Below are 16,555 nucleotides of genomic sequence, written 5' to 3' on the forward strand. Positions count from 1 at the left end.
ACACAGACACACAGACACACAGACACACACACACACAGACACACACACACACACACTCGCACGTGCACACAGACACACATACCATAAAAGCATAAAGTCTAATAGTGTGGTCTGTCTGCTGTACAAGGAGACTGATAGCAACTTGAAAAGAATATAAGAAATATAAAAGAACATACCCAACACAAACATAAATAAAACTCTGAGAACTACTGAGCATGACAGTGCTGTTCTTTTCAGGCAGTAAAAGTGTTGCTGCTCTTTGAAAACAGGCAGAGAGAGAGTGAGAGATAGAGACAGAGAGAGAGAGTGAGAGAGAGAGAGAGAGAGAGAGAGAGAGACAGAGACAGAGAGACAGAAAGAGAGAGAGAGAGAGAGAGAGAGTGTGAGAGAGAGACAGAGAGTGAGAGAGAGAGAGAGAGAGAGAGAGAGAGAGAGAGTGTGAGAGAGAGAGAGAGAGTGTGAGAGAGAGAGAGAGAGAGAGTGTGTGTGAGAGAGAGAGAGAGAGAGTGTGTGAGAGAGAGAGAGAGAGAGAGAGAGAGAGAGAGAGAGAGAGAGAGAGAGAGTGAGTGAGTGTGTGTGTGTGTGTGTGTGTGTGTGTGTGTGTGTGTGTGTGTGTGTGTGTGTGTGAGAGAGAGAGAGAGAGAGATACTTTCAAAAGGACCAAACTATGTAAAATCTCAATCAACATCAAGTAGACCTCTGTAGCTTCACTGATTTGGTAACTACACTGATAAGAAATGAATCACATCGAAATTTCCTTTCACTCAGTGCCACATGCGTAAGCCGTACCGCTCACCAACATCACAAATCAGTGTTTCACCATGCTATTATTTTCTCTGCAGTGTGTTGTCCTCTCGACTACAATACATTATATTGGGCTTTACTCGTTATAACCTTGCCCTAGTTCTTTATACCTTTATGACTCATTACTATTGATACCAAAACACAGTACATGGGAAAATCAGACACACTTTACTCTAATATACACAACATCTTGCTTTACAGGAAGATGACATGACAGAAATATGTAAATGAGTATATCTGATATATTGTATATTATTAGTGATCTTTTTTTTTAAAAAAAAAGACTATATCATTTGGGCCACATCACAAGATTTACAATGGCAAGTATTACATCGTATTGCAGTACTGAAGGAAAAAAATGATTTCCTGATCTACAGCTATTCTGCCATAACTAATTGAAAGAAAGAAAGAAAGAAAGAAAGAAAGAAAGAAAAGCAATGGTTATTTACTGCTTTGTGTCTATGCGCCATCACCATCTCAGAATAGTCCTGCACCCTCCTGCAAATGAACTCCAAAATGAAACAGATCAGTCTCATTTCATACCAGCAGATTTAATACAAACTGAAAAGATGAGAGAATGTTTCTTTATAAAAAGAGAGCGAAAGTAAGAGCGAGAACGAGAAGGAAACAGGCCTTGGGGGAGATGGTGGTGTTGTCTGCTATTATGAGGCCAAGACATTGCAATGATATAATGTGGTCATAAAAAGAAGGACATGGGCCATTAGTTTAGCCCTGTGAGTGATACATACATACAGACACACACACACACACACACACACACACACACACACACACACACACACACAGAGAAGTGTGTTTTGTAACTATGAGACAGAGAAGAAGATGGTTCACTTCAGTGGAAAATGAATTTAATCTGATAAAGTTATGCATAAAAGAAAATGTTCTGCATTACAGAAGTCATGTTAAAAAAGGACCATTTTTAAATCCCAAACCCTCGATCATTAAAACTGTTACTGTTACCTCCCTGACGTTAATTACTTTCCTTTAACATCATGTCCTGAAGTGTTTTATTCTTCTTATACAACAGAAATTTGCTCTGATAATAATTTATTAAAGAGTGAAATGTTGTAATCTATTTATACTTATATTTAATGTTGTGGAACATCACAAAACAAGTTTCATTTTGCCTCTCCTAACCCCCAGGGGTGGTACTTAATACACAGTGTTTATTATAAATGCCCATGTACCATGATGTACCATCACATAGACTCCTTTTCTCTTCTCATTATCTGTTTTTCTGGCCTCCAAAGCTGTGATAGACTCTGTTTTTTCTCTTCCATTGTCTTCCGTTTCTTTTTCCATCGTAAGAACTGAATCCATTCCACTCTCTGCTGAAGCTGTGAATTGCTAGCCTGAATTGCTATTATTAGCTTACACTTTGCGATGTCCAAGATAGCTAGGCTGTTGTTGTATCATACTAGTGGCTTGCTACGCTCACGCTCTGTGTTATCGGTGTTAATAAGGATAGAGGGTATGGTGTGGAAGCCTCCTCACCAACTAGGGAGCAGTGTGGTTCAACAGAGGTGCAGGGGCAGTGTGGAACCACAATGTGAGATTGGAACACATCAACCTACTGCAACTCTGGGCAGGCCTCAGATTCTTCCTAGTGGTCCTGATCTGCTTTGGACAACATACTGAAGGTCGGGTACATTCAATAATTCACCAGGGTCACAGAAGTTTGCATGTAAACTGCATGCTCAAGTGGGCTCACAGACAAGTAGACTCACTGCACTTGCCTGGTTAATACATCAGAATGCCAAACACACTGCCCAGGAGAGTATTGGTGCAGCTGATTTGGGAACAGTTTGGTTAGGCACAGGAGGACTTTGCTGCCAAACAAGGAGTCCACTCCCTGTTGAGTGTGGTTCTCCCTGACAAAGTCAAACGGCCCTCATGGTCAAGGACCTCTAGCCCACGACTGTCCTTGTGGCCTACTGTATGAGTTTCCACCTCTTTCGCTGATTCTGCACGTTTGCAGGGTTAGAGCTCTACTTGTGTTCCTGAGATGGTCAGCAAATCATGATTCCTGCTGGACACTCTGGAGACTTCTTCACTAGGAGGACTTGACACAAATTAACTGAGAGGTGTTGACCTGTGGTTTTGGCCCCTTTGGAGCAGTGCACAGTTTGAAAACTGAAATGGTGCAGTCCAAGAAATGATCCTAAGCACTAGAGCCCCTAGTACATGACAGATGCTTTGTGCATTGTCAGGTGGGAACTGTTCAAAAATTCACCAATTGGACTGGGTGAGCCGCCCAGTGCCTAAAGTGTTAACCTTTTGCAGGGACTGTTGAATAAAGGTAAGTCCCTGTCTATGCTGTAGGTGTATGTGGTGGCCTTTTCAACCCATCACGACACGGCACCTCACTGGAAGTTTGTAAGCTCATATCAGCACTTTTGAAATGAGCTAGATGATTCCACCCACCCCGTTCCCCCAGGAGCATGGGATCTCCCCCTTGTGTTGGAGTCCCTCCAGTCCTCCATCTATGAAACCATTCAGAATGTTCATGTGAAATAGGTATCACTAAAAAAGACCTTTCTACTGGCAATCACCTCAGTAAGAAAGGTAGGCTTGGGGTAAGCTTGCCCTGCGTGCATAGCTGGCCGGATGCATAAGGTCATGTCAGCCAAGTTTCTCAACCAGTCAATTTACCTTTATGCAGGTATAAAGGTTCCCTTCAGAGTCTGGTACCTGCCACAGTACTAGTTAAACCGCACTACAGCTATGCCTTCATCAGACCAATTATTTATATGCCACAGTTTGAAGATGTGTAGTGCTATTCAGAGACTGACAGAAGTCATCAACAAGGCCTACGAACAGGGTGGACACTTAGCCCCGAACATGACATGCCATTCCAGGTGTAATGCTCCAGGATATTTTTTGCTACAGCTATCTGGGCAAGACTGGGACACTTCTCCAGATTCTACAATGTCAAAATTGCCCCTCCTAGTGGTTCAAGTGTAGTGATCACCTCCGAACAACTTTACCATCGGTTATAGGTGAGTCCGTTCTTCTTGATCTTGTGGCAGGGGATATCCAGGTGTTAAGCACCACCCCTGGTCACAGGGTGTATAAATGGTTAACTATGTCCCATTAAAAAATATTTTTACACAAGCTTGGATTGTATAAAAATACCCTTTACTCTTTACCCTACCTCATTTGGCTACTAAAGCATCCCATCATCCACCACCATCACTGATTTGTGAGACTGCTGAGCCGTAGACAGACATACGCACACACACACACATACTGGAGAACAACAATAAGCTATTACCCATACACTGCTGGAGACAAGAGGAAATGAGCAGATTACCAGTAAATGAAGCTCAAATGGATTCTCATGGCCTCCTCTCTTTGTCTATCATTCTTTCTCTGGGCCCCATCTCCATTTTCTTTAAAACAGAAGTCAACATGGAGCTGTTCTATATTCATTTACACATGTATTGAGGATTCAGCAATTCCCCAAAGAAGGATGAATACCTGTAGCGCACACACACGTGCACACACGCGCACACACACACACGCACACGTACACACACGTACTCGCACACACATATGCGCACACACACACGCACACACGTCACACTCCACTGAGTTTAACTGCAGGACTCAATATTACCGCGTCCTGATTTTCTCTTTTCCACTTTCTCACCTTCCCTCAATTTCAAACTTCACTCAAGCCTCTACGTCTCTTTCTTTATGTCACATCATTAGTTTTTCGTCATCCTCTTTCCTTTTTTGATTTACTTCTCTGAAACCCTCTTGTGCTGTCACATTGTGACATATGATCCACACCCTCCTTTTCTATACTGCCCTGGATCTGTCCATCTCCCTCCCTCTGTGCATGTTTCCTGTGTCCTCTTCCTCTTGTTCCCTGACCTTCATACATAATGAGTTACTCTCTGGCTCCGGAGTAAAAGAAAGGGGGATAAAAAGAAGGAAAACAAACTCTGATAATGCCATGGCTACTTGAGTAAAAGACTGAAGATGTGCATATTCATGTGAATTAAGTTGAGTTGAACCTATAACCTCTCCGTTTAACTACCACATATTATTCAGTAATAACAAGGTATGTAGTTTTGAATAGGAGGAATGTTAGTCTGGACATGCTGACTATCCTGGGAGTTTAAAGGGGTTGAATTCCCAAAACCTACTGGCAGATTTACCCTTTTCACCTCTCACATACTTCACTATTTGTTTCACTGTAGTTGTCTAATAATAATCCATAGTAGGTACTGAATAATATGCAGTAAGATGAATAACTAAAGAAGCTGAAATGTTTAAGAGAGTAAAAGACTTAAAGACATTGTTGTGTGGCAGATAAGTACAAGGATATTGGGTTATATTTATATTCAGAAACTTACTTTAATATTTACATAAGGAAAGTTATACATACTCAGACTTGGGTTATGCAGCTATATACAGTAATTGATTTTATGGGTGTGCTATTCAGATCATGCAAAGTGTAGTTCATGCCTCCAAGCTTGCCATATTTTTCTTCAGTAGAAACAACAGAGATTTTCAATCGTGAATAGACACCACCTCTAAACACAAGCTTTGCCTTTAAGCCAAAAAAATAAATAAAATCAGGGATAGAAAATGCTGACTCCTTTGTTATTAAATGTAAACAGTAAAATCAAGAGACATTTAAAAATGTAGGGAAAAAAAGATGATCTACAGTATGAACGAGAAGACAGCAAGCATAGAAATAGACATCTAATATGAGTAAGGTACTGACCAACATGCCTCATTGCCTGTTTTTGGTACTTTGGACAAAAATGACAGCATAAAGACTATTAAAACATAATTATTTTTTTAAAATGGTCAAACGACTAAGTCTAGTTGGGTCCATGATGCACGGTTTTCATTGATTTTTTTTTTTACTTTTAACACGTGTGTTTTGTTTTGGTTTTTCTCCTGTCTCCGCCCTTGTTACGTTATTGGTTATTTCCAAACGTCTCAGCTGTTTTGTGTTATCCCCTTGATTATGTTTAATATTTAAACCCCTCATGTTCAGTGAGAAGTATCATTTCTGTGTTTTGCCGCCAGTGCGTTACCAAGCCTTGTTCATTGTTCATTGTTTTCGTTTCATGGTTTTGATCCTGTTTTGTCCTTGTGTTTTGGATTCATGTTTAAGCCCAGTTTATGCCCGTTTGTCAATCGCCTGACCCCTCGCCGGTTTTGAGACCACGTTCTTTGCCCATCGACTCGGATTTATCTACCTGCCTCTCTTTAATAAAAAGCTGAAACTGCATTTGCATCAGTCTGATTATCCATTACAAGACAACATGTCACAAAGGATAGTGTCTTTCTGTACTTTCTAAAAATATATTTGGACACCTAAACCTAGTAACTACAAAGTAAGGTAATAAATCAAACCTGATAAAACATTTGATTAAACACAGGATTAATCTCGTTCAATAAAATCCTCCACAGAAATAAGTATTTACAGTGAGAACACATCAGCAGGAAAATGAACAGTTTACAGATCAACTTTCTAACTTTTGCAAGAAATAGTTAGCTACTACTACTGTATGTTTGTCAGCATATGAACATGTCTGGATTCTGCAGCTAGCACCTAACCTGGCATTTATTAGTCATCTAGTGGACTAGCATTAAAACACCATATCGCCATACTGTATGCACTCGTTTATTCTGAAGGTTTCATAAATGAGACATATTAAATACAACAGTTCGATTTCATCTTGTAGGTGTGAAAAGGAACAAACACGTACAGAAATAAAAATGGATTGGCTTGGTATCAGTATCAAACATGTTCCCAGCCCTAATTTGGAGTGTAGTTCATTTATTCCTGAAAATTCTATTTAAGTCTGTTTAATTAAACAATATGGCTTTATTATTATTTTATTACTTATTATTCGTAAGCTTGTAAAATAGCACTTGATCCAGCATATTATATTATTTAGTATTTTACTGTTGTATTGCCTTTTAATGTTTAATTCAGTCCTCAAGATAAGCAACCAGAGTTAAGTGTAACAGCATCCCATTAAAATGTAGTCAAAGCATGTAGTTAAATTTTCATCAGGATGCAGAGTGAAAGACAAAAGACAAATTCTAAGGGAAATAAAGCTCATCTCTGGTCCCTACAGAGTCATCAGTGAAGGCTGTTACATTGTGCATGCACACACACACACAAACACACACACACACACACACACACACACACACACACACGGCATGCAGTATTACGACTATGAAACCAAGCTGCAATGTAATTCACTTTTATAAGAGCGTTATTAATTTTACTTCTTGGCTGTTATTTACGTTCAATAAACACAGCAGATTATGTTCCTCTCACATTTCTACAGTTATTCCTCTCTTTGCAAAAACTACAAATAGGACCTTATTTTTCACCTTACATTTTAGCAGACAATAAGTTCACACAAATGCCGTTTAATAGAATAACATTGTGCGCTGAAGGTGAGAAAAATGAGTGTGCCTGGTTACTTTGCCTAGGTTTTATTTCCTACTATGACTGAGGTTGATTAACAGAAGACTAGTAAATGTAAGGAAATAAAATAAAAATGTGAATAAACAATTAAGTAAATTACCCATTTTGAATGTATATATCACTGTTACTTTATGAAAGCTTATGTTCTATTTCATTTCTACTGACCGCCAGAGGCGGTGCTTTCAGCACCTGGATGTCCATCACGTGTACGTGCAGCTCTAGAGTTTATATCAAGAAAGTCACCTGTGACTTGGGTGGCGTGTGCCTTTTGCTCCAGTACTAAAGGTACGTTCACCCCGGAAACAACCTTTTGTTATCTTCTCGTGTGGTAAGCAGGTTTCAGGAGTGCAGGCCGTAGCCCGAAGTAGGGTTGGAGCTATGAACGTTCGTCCTCCAAAGACTGCAGTTAGCCTTTTTTGTGATTATTTAACTTCAGATAGTGCGCTATCCAGCAAGAGGTAAGAGACTCTGCTAGCAACGCCGTGTAGGAGTGGGCACGCTCTAATTCGGCAAGCGGCAGTTTACTGTTTGTGATCAGTTTGGTGTTTCACGCCTTAATGCTGATACAACACTAAATACTTGAGGTCGGGAATCCCCTCCCGTATTTTTCTGTTTATACGTATCGTGGAGTTATTCTGCATGACTTTGGTTGTTTCATTTTTTGAAAACGTGCTGTTGTCAAACACCATCTGTTACTAGAGGATGGCCATGAGAGATATCCCTCTTGCCTGGGGGTTGATCACTTAAGAGAGGGATTGACGGAGATCGCATGCATGAACTGCAGCTCCATAAGCTTAGCAGCACGGCCAGCCAGGCTGGCCCAGCTAGAGGGCAGGTTGGGCACTCAACCACATCCTACACAGGCCATGTCTCCCAGCTCTCATAAGCGCCATAAGATGGATTCACGGGGGGCCCCTGGTAAGGGGAAATGCAGAAAGGTACATCCCCTAGCCCAGAAGGTAGACACCTTGGCTTCTGAGTTTGCACAGATTAAGTATCTCCTCCTTAATCTGCAACCACCCAGTGCACAGCCCGCTAGTGGTCCCACTGCAGCTGCACAGCAGTCTCCTCCCAGGGTGCTGCCTCCAATACTGTCACCAACCTTTGAGACCCAGGAGGAGGATGCACTCTCCACTAGGGCCTCGAAGAGCCTAGTCATCAGGGGAGGTTATGACAAGGATGGGGCAGGTGAGAGCTCCCATTCATCTCATCCCAATTCGCAGGGGATGAGCCACAAAACATATGAAGGGCTCGGAGACCAGTCAGACATCAGACAGGCCTGTGGTAAAAATGGCCTTGGCACGCCTGGGGTTAGATGCAGCACCTGTCCAGGTGACTCCTCAGAGCGCTTTTTTCAGGAAGACCTCTCAGTCCGCAGCTCTCTCTGTCCCACCCTCAACTCCATATATCGAGGAGCTATAGAGGTGCTGGGCAGACCCCAGACGTTTCTCTCATCTACCGACAGACTGTAGAGCACTAGCTAATATGCAGGATGCATCTGACCATGGCCTTGACTGCATGCCCAATATAGAGCTGGCTGTTGCCACCCTTGTGCCATCACATGATAAAGCACTTCGGCCCGATGCATGCTGCCCCCAGCCACAGAGCCAGTTGACAGATGACTTCATTGTGAGAAGCTATGACACAGCAGCATGTATGGAACGTATTGGGAATTCCATGTCACACCTTATGCTGGCCCTGTCCCAGACATTGCAGGCTTTGGAGGTTGACCCTTCTGCCCAGGGCCTGAGTGACACCTCTTTGCAGGCATTTGCCTATATGACCAGGGAGATGGGGAAGCTAATGTCTTCGTTAACCCTTGCCCAACGCCAAATATGGCTGGCCCAGTCTTCACTTTTGGAACCCTGCAGGAGAGCCCTCCGCTCTCTTCCTGTTAGGGGAACTGTTCGGCCCGTCTGCACAGCAAGCCCTGGAGTGCAGACAACAGTTTGCTAGTCTGCGTCCTGAACACCCCGCTAGACAGAGACTCTCTAAGGCAACAAATACGGCTCAGTACATACCACAGCCGATTACCCAGCCGAGAGCACAACACCCAGAGAGGTTTCATCAGCTAAACCCAACCCAGCCCCTTCGCTTTGCACAGCGAGGCCAGATTTCGGGCCGTCACCCCTCCAGAAATTATAAGGGGTGAAGGGGTAGACAATGACTGTACCACTCTCACGGTCAGGTGCTTCACCAGCCAGCAGCTCAGATGCTAGGAAGCGCTTACGTCAGACCCCTGGGTTGTGTGAACCCTGTCACAAGGCTACAAAATTCAATTCAGATGTCAACTGCCGAGGTTCCAGGGAGTCAAAATGACCTTAGTCAAGGACCCAAACAAGGCACTGGCCCTACGCCAGGAGGTCTGGGCTCTCCTGAAGAAGGGTGCCATCGAGCAATTAGACAGCGCTTTATAGAACAGGGGATTCTATTCCACTTATTTTATTATCGCAAAGAAAGACAGCAGATTTCACCCCATACTGGATTTAAGACCTCTGAACACACACCTCAAGGTTTTCAAGTTCCACATGCTACGTACTGTGGACGTACTGCAAGGCATCAGGCTGAACGATTGGTTTACAACCATCGACCTGAAAGATGCATATTTTCACGTTCTATTCGAGCCCAAGCACAGGCATTTTCTCTGTTTCGCATTTGAGGGAAGGGCTTACCAGTTTTGTGTGCTCCCATTCAGGATCTCACCGGTGCCAAAGGTCTTCCCCAGGTGTGTAGCAGCAGCACTGTCTCCATTACAGGACAGGGGGATGCAAATTTTCCCGTACCTGGACGACTGGTTGATCTGTTCCCAGTCAAGGGTAGATGCCCTCATTGAATCAGCATCCCATGTTACCAAGCTAGGGCTTAGTGAATTATGGAAAGAGCTCTCTGATGTCCAGTCAGCAAATAGTGTTTATAGGCATCCAGTTCAACTCACGTTTGATGATGGCTATCCCCTCTCAGTGGCGAGTCAACAACATCATCCAGCTCATCGGCCGCTTCAGAAGAGGCAGGGCTATGGTCCTCAAAGCATTTCTGAGACTGCTAGGTATGCTCACAGCAGCATCATCGGTGTTCCCTTTGGGCCTTCTGTCATTACGGCCTCTCCAGACCTGGTTGAATGACTTCGCCTTGCATCCCACTCAACATAGGCACAAGCTGGTCAGAGTCACTGCCAGTTGCCTAAGGTGCCTGCAACCATAGAGGAGAAAAGCATATTTTACCCAGGGGGTTCCCTTAGGGAACTATCCCAATGGATACTGCCCTCCCTAGACAGGATCCCCGGGGGCAATCACAAGGTGCTACTAGTAGCCCCCAAATGGCCAGGGAGGGTGTGGTTCCCAATATTACACCGAGCCTTGGTGCCTCCCTGTGAGGAGGGATCACCTCTCACAGCTGGAGGGTTGAATCTGGCACCTGAACACATCCCGGCTGCAACTTTGGGTCTGGCCTCTGAAGGGCCAGAGCCATTACTAAGGCTGTGTGATCCAGCAGTTGTACAGACCATCCACAACTCCCATGCACCTTCCACCAATACATTGTATTCGAACAGATGGAAGCACTTTTCTGAGTGGTGCCAAGCACAAAGCAGGAACCAACATGCTGTTTCATACTGGTAATCCTCAGCTTTCTCCAGTCCCGTCTTGATGGAGGCCTTGATGGAGGCCTTGCAGCCTCGACCATCAAGGTATACATAGCTGCCATCTCAGCCATGCATAATACAGTAATCGATGAAACCCAGTATCCTCTTGGAACTTGCCACTCGTATTAGAGGCATTGTGTCAGCCTCCATTTGAAACCTTAGAGAGGTCAGAATTGAGATGGCTGTCTATGAAAACAGCTTTCCTCTTAGCCATGGCATCGGCTAGACAAGTAGGTGACCTGCACGCCTTATCAGTAAGCCGAGAGTGCCTACACTGGAGTTCTGGGAACACATGGGTAACTTTATGGCCGAACCCTTCATTTCTCCCAAAGACCTTTTCTTCGTCTTATACGAACCAGCCCCTCAGTCTGTCAGCTTTTGAGCCCCCAACTCAGGAGGATGAGCAGGGCTCGAGTGTGCCCAGTTCAAGCACTAAAGTGTTATATCCAAATGACTGCCGAATTCCGGCAGTCAAATTCTCTGTTTCTGCCATACAGGGCATAGGCGAGGTCACGCTTTGTCCAAGCAGCGTCTGTCAAAATGGATTGTAGATACTATCGTTTATGCCTGTAAGGGTGGGGTCTCCGGATCATTTCTCAGGTTCGAAGTCATTCAACCAGGAGTCTGTCAACTTCATGGCAGCCCTTCGAGGGTTCCCTCTTTCAGATATTTCTGCAGCTGGGTCATGGGCATCAACCTGCACATTTGCAAGATTTTACAGGGTGAATGTGATCCCGCACAACCCAGTGGCTACAGCCATTTTTTCCCCGGCTTCACAGCCGTTGTTAAGAGGCACGAAGAACTTCCTCGTGACCTTGTTGGTATTACTCATCCAGGTGCTGAAAGCACCCCTCTGGCGGTCAGTAGAAATGAAATAGAACGATGGTTACGTATGTTACCGCGGTTCTATGAATTTCAGATGACCGCCAGAGCTTGGCAGTCACTCGGATGATTCTCGACAAGATTGCCAAGAGGTCACTTCCGGGGTGAATGTTCCTTTAGTCCCGGGGCAAAAGGCGCATATCACCCAGGTCACAGGTGACTTTGTTGAAACAAACATTCGATGGACATCCAGGTGCTGAAAGCACCGCCTTTGGCGGTCATCCGAAATAAATTCGGATTCATTCGGTACATACGTAACCATCGTTTTAGAGGCAAACATTATTGTGGTTCCCTGTGCTTTTCTCTCTGTGGTATAGTCTTCTCTAATTTTGTTAAAAGTAAGCTGTTGTTTTTATAATCTGGAAGCAACGGCTTACTGAGAGGAATATGTCGCACCTACAAGTAGCCTTTATATGTCTTTATGTTCTATCTATATCTATTACATACAGAAAAAGATTTTCCCTCTTTTCTCAGCTTCAAAATGGCACACTTTTCTCCCACAGACAGTTCTCTGGTCTTTATGTTGATTTATGCTTTTTAACAACAAATGCAGTCTTCACAGGCTCAAACCAAGAGTAGATATTCAGAGCTATTAATTTTTTTAAATAATCAATTTAACAGGGCACACCTGGGCAACAAGAAACACCTATCAGTCATATGTTCATATGGAGAAGTGGTGGCTTGGCAGTTAAGGCTCTGGGTTACTGATCGGAAGGTCAGGGGTTTAAGCCCCATCAATGCCAAGCTGCCACTGCTGGGCATGCCACTGCTGTATCATGGCTGACCCTGCGCTCTGACCCCAGCTTCCTGACATGCTGGGGTATACAAAGAAAAGAATTTCACTGTGTATATGTATATGTGATCAATAGACTCATTATCATTATGTGTTCCAATATTTTTGATCACTTGAAAAAATGGGTGTGCTCAAGCTTTTATTCTAAGTTGTTTAACACAAAACAAGCTGAAATTCTGATCTGTCATCTCATATTCGTCTTTTGATCTCCAATCCAAATGTCTGTGTATAACGAAAAGAAAAGAATTGGCCTTGAAGTTCCAATACTTTCAGAGGAGACTGTATTAGGCGATAACAGTATACTGCAACATACCCGGCTGCACCATGGGAGAAAGTCCCTGCCACTGTATCCACTTCTCTCCAGTGTCTTTTGTGCTGGAACCTGTTTTACCCGTGTTTGAGTCTGACACAATAGCTCTTCATTCTCTATTACCCTCAGTGCCCGTTCCGAGACACAACACGAAAAGCGAGCAGAGAGGTTTAAAATGAAATCCCAAGGTCTGTGGATGACCTATTTGGGAAAAAAACAACTGTTGAACGGACGCTTTGAGCAGACTGGAAAAAAAAACAGCTTGCAGCATCTATGGTGAGCCGGTTAACTTAAGACCATTAAAACGGTGTAAATCTCATTTCTCATTTTTTTTGCTCATTTCTGTAATTTAAATGATAAAAAAGCAGGTGGATAGATAATCTGATGAGCAGTGGAGGTTTTCCTCTCAATCAGGGACCCATATATAGCAACAATAAAAAATGAATAAACAAATTAATAAAAAACAATAAACCATTTGAGCAAGTAGGCTTATTTATTTATTTATTCATTAATTTGTTCTATTTTTATATTATCAGCATGGAGTAAAAAAACTGTGAACTCTGTCTGTCTGTCTCTTTGTCTGTTACCTGATACTAGGTGATGGTAAGACCAGTACAAAACAAACAGTCAGTTTGCACTGGGGAGCGTTTCATTTACACTGCAAACGAGTAAAGAATAACGCATCGCCCATCTTCCAATTTATTGTGTGTGTGTGTGTGCGTGCGTGTTTGTGTACTCACACTCCTCCTCTTTAGGGTCAAGCTGTGTCACACTGATAGACAGACGGTCCACACGCTCTTGCAAGGAGTTGACTCGAAAGGAGAAGGCATGTGCTTCATTAAAGAGCTCCCCAAACAAGTCCTCTGCATATTTACCTACAGAGAGAACACACACACACACACACACACACACACACACACACACACACACTTAATTCAGGAATTCTGTAACTCTTTTACTCTTACTGACCTTTTAATACCAGACCATAACGGGGAGAAAAATAGCAAGATAAAAAAAAAAACCTAGAAAAATAATTAAGGAGCAATACTGCAAGGAACTGCAATACAGATAATTAAAATAATACTCTTCTCCAACCTAATTGTTGCAGCTATTAATATTCCTCTCAGGTCTTCAAAACCAGACCCAAATATACTAACACATACCAGACGAAACTCCAACAATGGATTTATATTTAGCCATCAGATGTTATTTCCTAATTAAATCATGAAGCGATCAGATCTGTCGATAAAAGTAAGCAAGGGTACGTGCTGTCAGAGTCTGAGGATTGAAAAAAAAAAATCAGTCTGACAAACACAGTACTAATTAGGTTGAGCACAGTGCACATGAGCTCAAATATCAAATATCAAATATGCACTAATGGAGTGTCTGTATTGTAGTTAGCTCATGTCTGGAGATTTATACTCATGTTGTCTTTTCATGTTTTAATAGCTGTCCCGTATAATTATGTATATTGGGAACACCCCACAAGACCTACCATTTTGGAGATCTGACCCATTTTGGCCTTTGTCAAAGTCGCTCAAAAATCCTTACGCTTGCCCATTTCGATTGCTTCCAACACAACACATAGAAATGACTGTTCATTTGCTGCCTAATATATACACCATGACAGGTGCCACTGCAACGAGATAATCAATGCTATTCACGTCACCTGTCAGTGGTTTTAATGTTATGGCTGATAGACGTGGACAGACATGAGAATGAGTGGATCAATTTGCTGACAAATATACTACATTTACACAAGCAGGGAATGATAAAAAGAAACAATACATTTCAGTAATAATTTGCATTTCCTTTTTTTTATTTTTTTTAAAAAAGGAAAAATTAACACATTTTTCAAATACTGGAATTAAATGGTTAAAAATTACACAAATAAAACAATTAAATCAAACTCTTTTCTTTTAAGTAAACTTTACTTATTCATTTCATGCAAGAGAGTTGAAATTAATTACGTAAATCAAAAAATGTAAAAATAAAATAAATTTAAAAAGTCCTTTCTTGTTCTTGTTTGAAAATGTCTGACTTTACAAATCATTTCTCATCAATATTACTTGATGGCCAAGAACCTGTGCCTCCAGGATTTTGCAATTGCAGAAATTAAACACAAATTCAGAGGACCGTTCAATTTTTCAAAATTACTGCAGATTTTCTGTAGGTGTGGGCCAAGACACGTCATGTGACTACATCACAACACGCATTCATCCAAAGCCGGCTTCGATTCACGTGCGTTGAACGTGAGTACAGCTAAAATGTTTCATTTACCAACAAACATTATTGCGACAAACTCAGTGAAATCCTGTACATACTGAATAACACCACAAGCAAATCAAGGCGAAAAACCACTCCCCCACACGAGTATGGGGCGGACCGTATTCATTTCAACTTTATACGACTTTATTGTACTTATTTCAACTCTATGCAACTGCATGATTTTCAACTTCATATATGAAGGAAATGTGAGCATCGCAACAGCAAGCTCATGGTCCTCTTCTGGCTGGAATATGTTGATAGTTTTAGGAGCACTTGCAAAATAATAGTATAACCTAGTAATCTCTGTAAAATATACATATTGGGCTTTAGCCATATATTTAACTTAAAGTAGTCAAGTTATTCTAATAACTTTGTAAAAAAATAAACTGTATGTTTTTGTCATATTTTCCTGACTCACTCACTCAGCAGGCCAGTCAAGAAAAGGCATTTTTGCTCACTGACTGATTTTTTAATATCTAGCTACCCTTAGCTAGCAAGCAGTGAACAGTACCAGAGATATTCCTTGATATACACTGCATCTGCATTTGCAAACAAACACACCTCTGCATCATTTTGGGGTAGCCGCAGAGAGAGAGAGATGTAGGTTAGCTAAAGTGATGTCGTTTCATGTAGGTGTGTTGTTTCATGTGTGTCCTTGCTTCAAATATTAATTGATATTTAACATTATTAATAATTTATGTTAAATGAAGAGGTGTGAGGATGTACTGTGGCATGACTGCATTTGTAGGGACACACTGGCCGTATTTATCTCTACTGTTACGTTGTTTATTTCCATGAATACGCATTCTGTACTTAGCTAGCTATCTATCGAACTGTGCCACAGCACCTCATTTGAAAAACAGGGCATTCCCCAAAACTCTAAATTACATCTCATGGACTTCTAATAAGAAGGATATATCTTTAAGTCTCTACATAATGGACGTAATTTACACACAAACACTTCCCTTCATGCAGTGTGTGGTCAAATGGCTGGTTTGGCATATGTTCTGAAGCTAGCTCAAAGGAGATCTTGCACTAGACATGAGCTACCAGGGAAACCAAGTACCAATATCTTGAGAGAGCAGCATCCATTAAAAACCAACAGGGATTTACTTCTGTGAAAATGTTTTGTGGTATAAACGCAAGGAGAAAGCAGTTGTTGAATTTCTTATTTTTGTAAAAACATATACTTTGTGTACGTTGAACCAAATTGACATAATTTCATTTGAAATATTGCTTTGGTATAAAGTCTAGGTTGGTCAGGCTACATCACACCACCCTGTTGTTGATTCTTTTCCTATAATAGCAAGCCCTCTAATGCGTTATTCCTTACATATTTAACAACAAATGGTTAACGTTGTGCGT

General features: G+C 42.1%; 1 protein-coding gene across 8 annotated transcripts in view; it reads right to left on the minus strand.

The window, feature by feature from the left end:
• wasf1 (WASP family member 1) overlaps positions 1-16,555 on the minus strand; it is a 92,191-nt gene that overhangs the window by 34,569 nt on the left and 41,067 nt on the right. For all 8 annotated transcript variants that reach the window (XR_008388187.1, XM_053646238.1, XM_053646265.1 and 5 more), the window contains one exon: positions 13,663-13,797. Coding sequence is in view for 7 of the 8 variants with exons in the window: in XM_053646238.1 (XP_053502213.1) it covers positions 13,663-13,797 (135 nt within the window). In the remaining variant the exon portion in view is untranslated. The remainder of the gene's footprint in view (positions 1-13,662; positions 13,798-16,555) is intronic.

Source organism: Ictalurus furcatus, chromosome 2, assembly GCF_023375685.1.
Source record: "Ictalurus furcatus strain D&B chromosome 2, Billie_1.0, whole genome shotgun sequence".
NCBI classification, from domain to species: domain Eukaryota; kingdom Metazoa; phylum Chordata; class Actinopteri; order Siluriformes; family Ictaluridae; genus Ictalurus; species Ictalurus furcatus.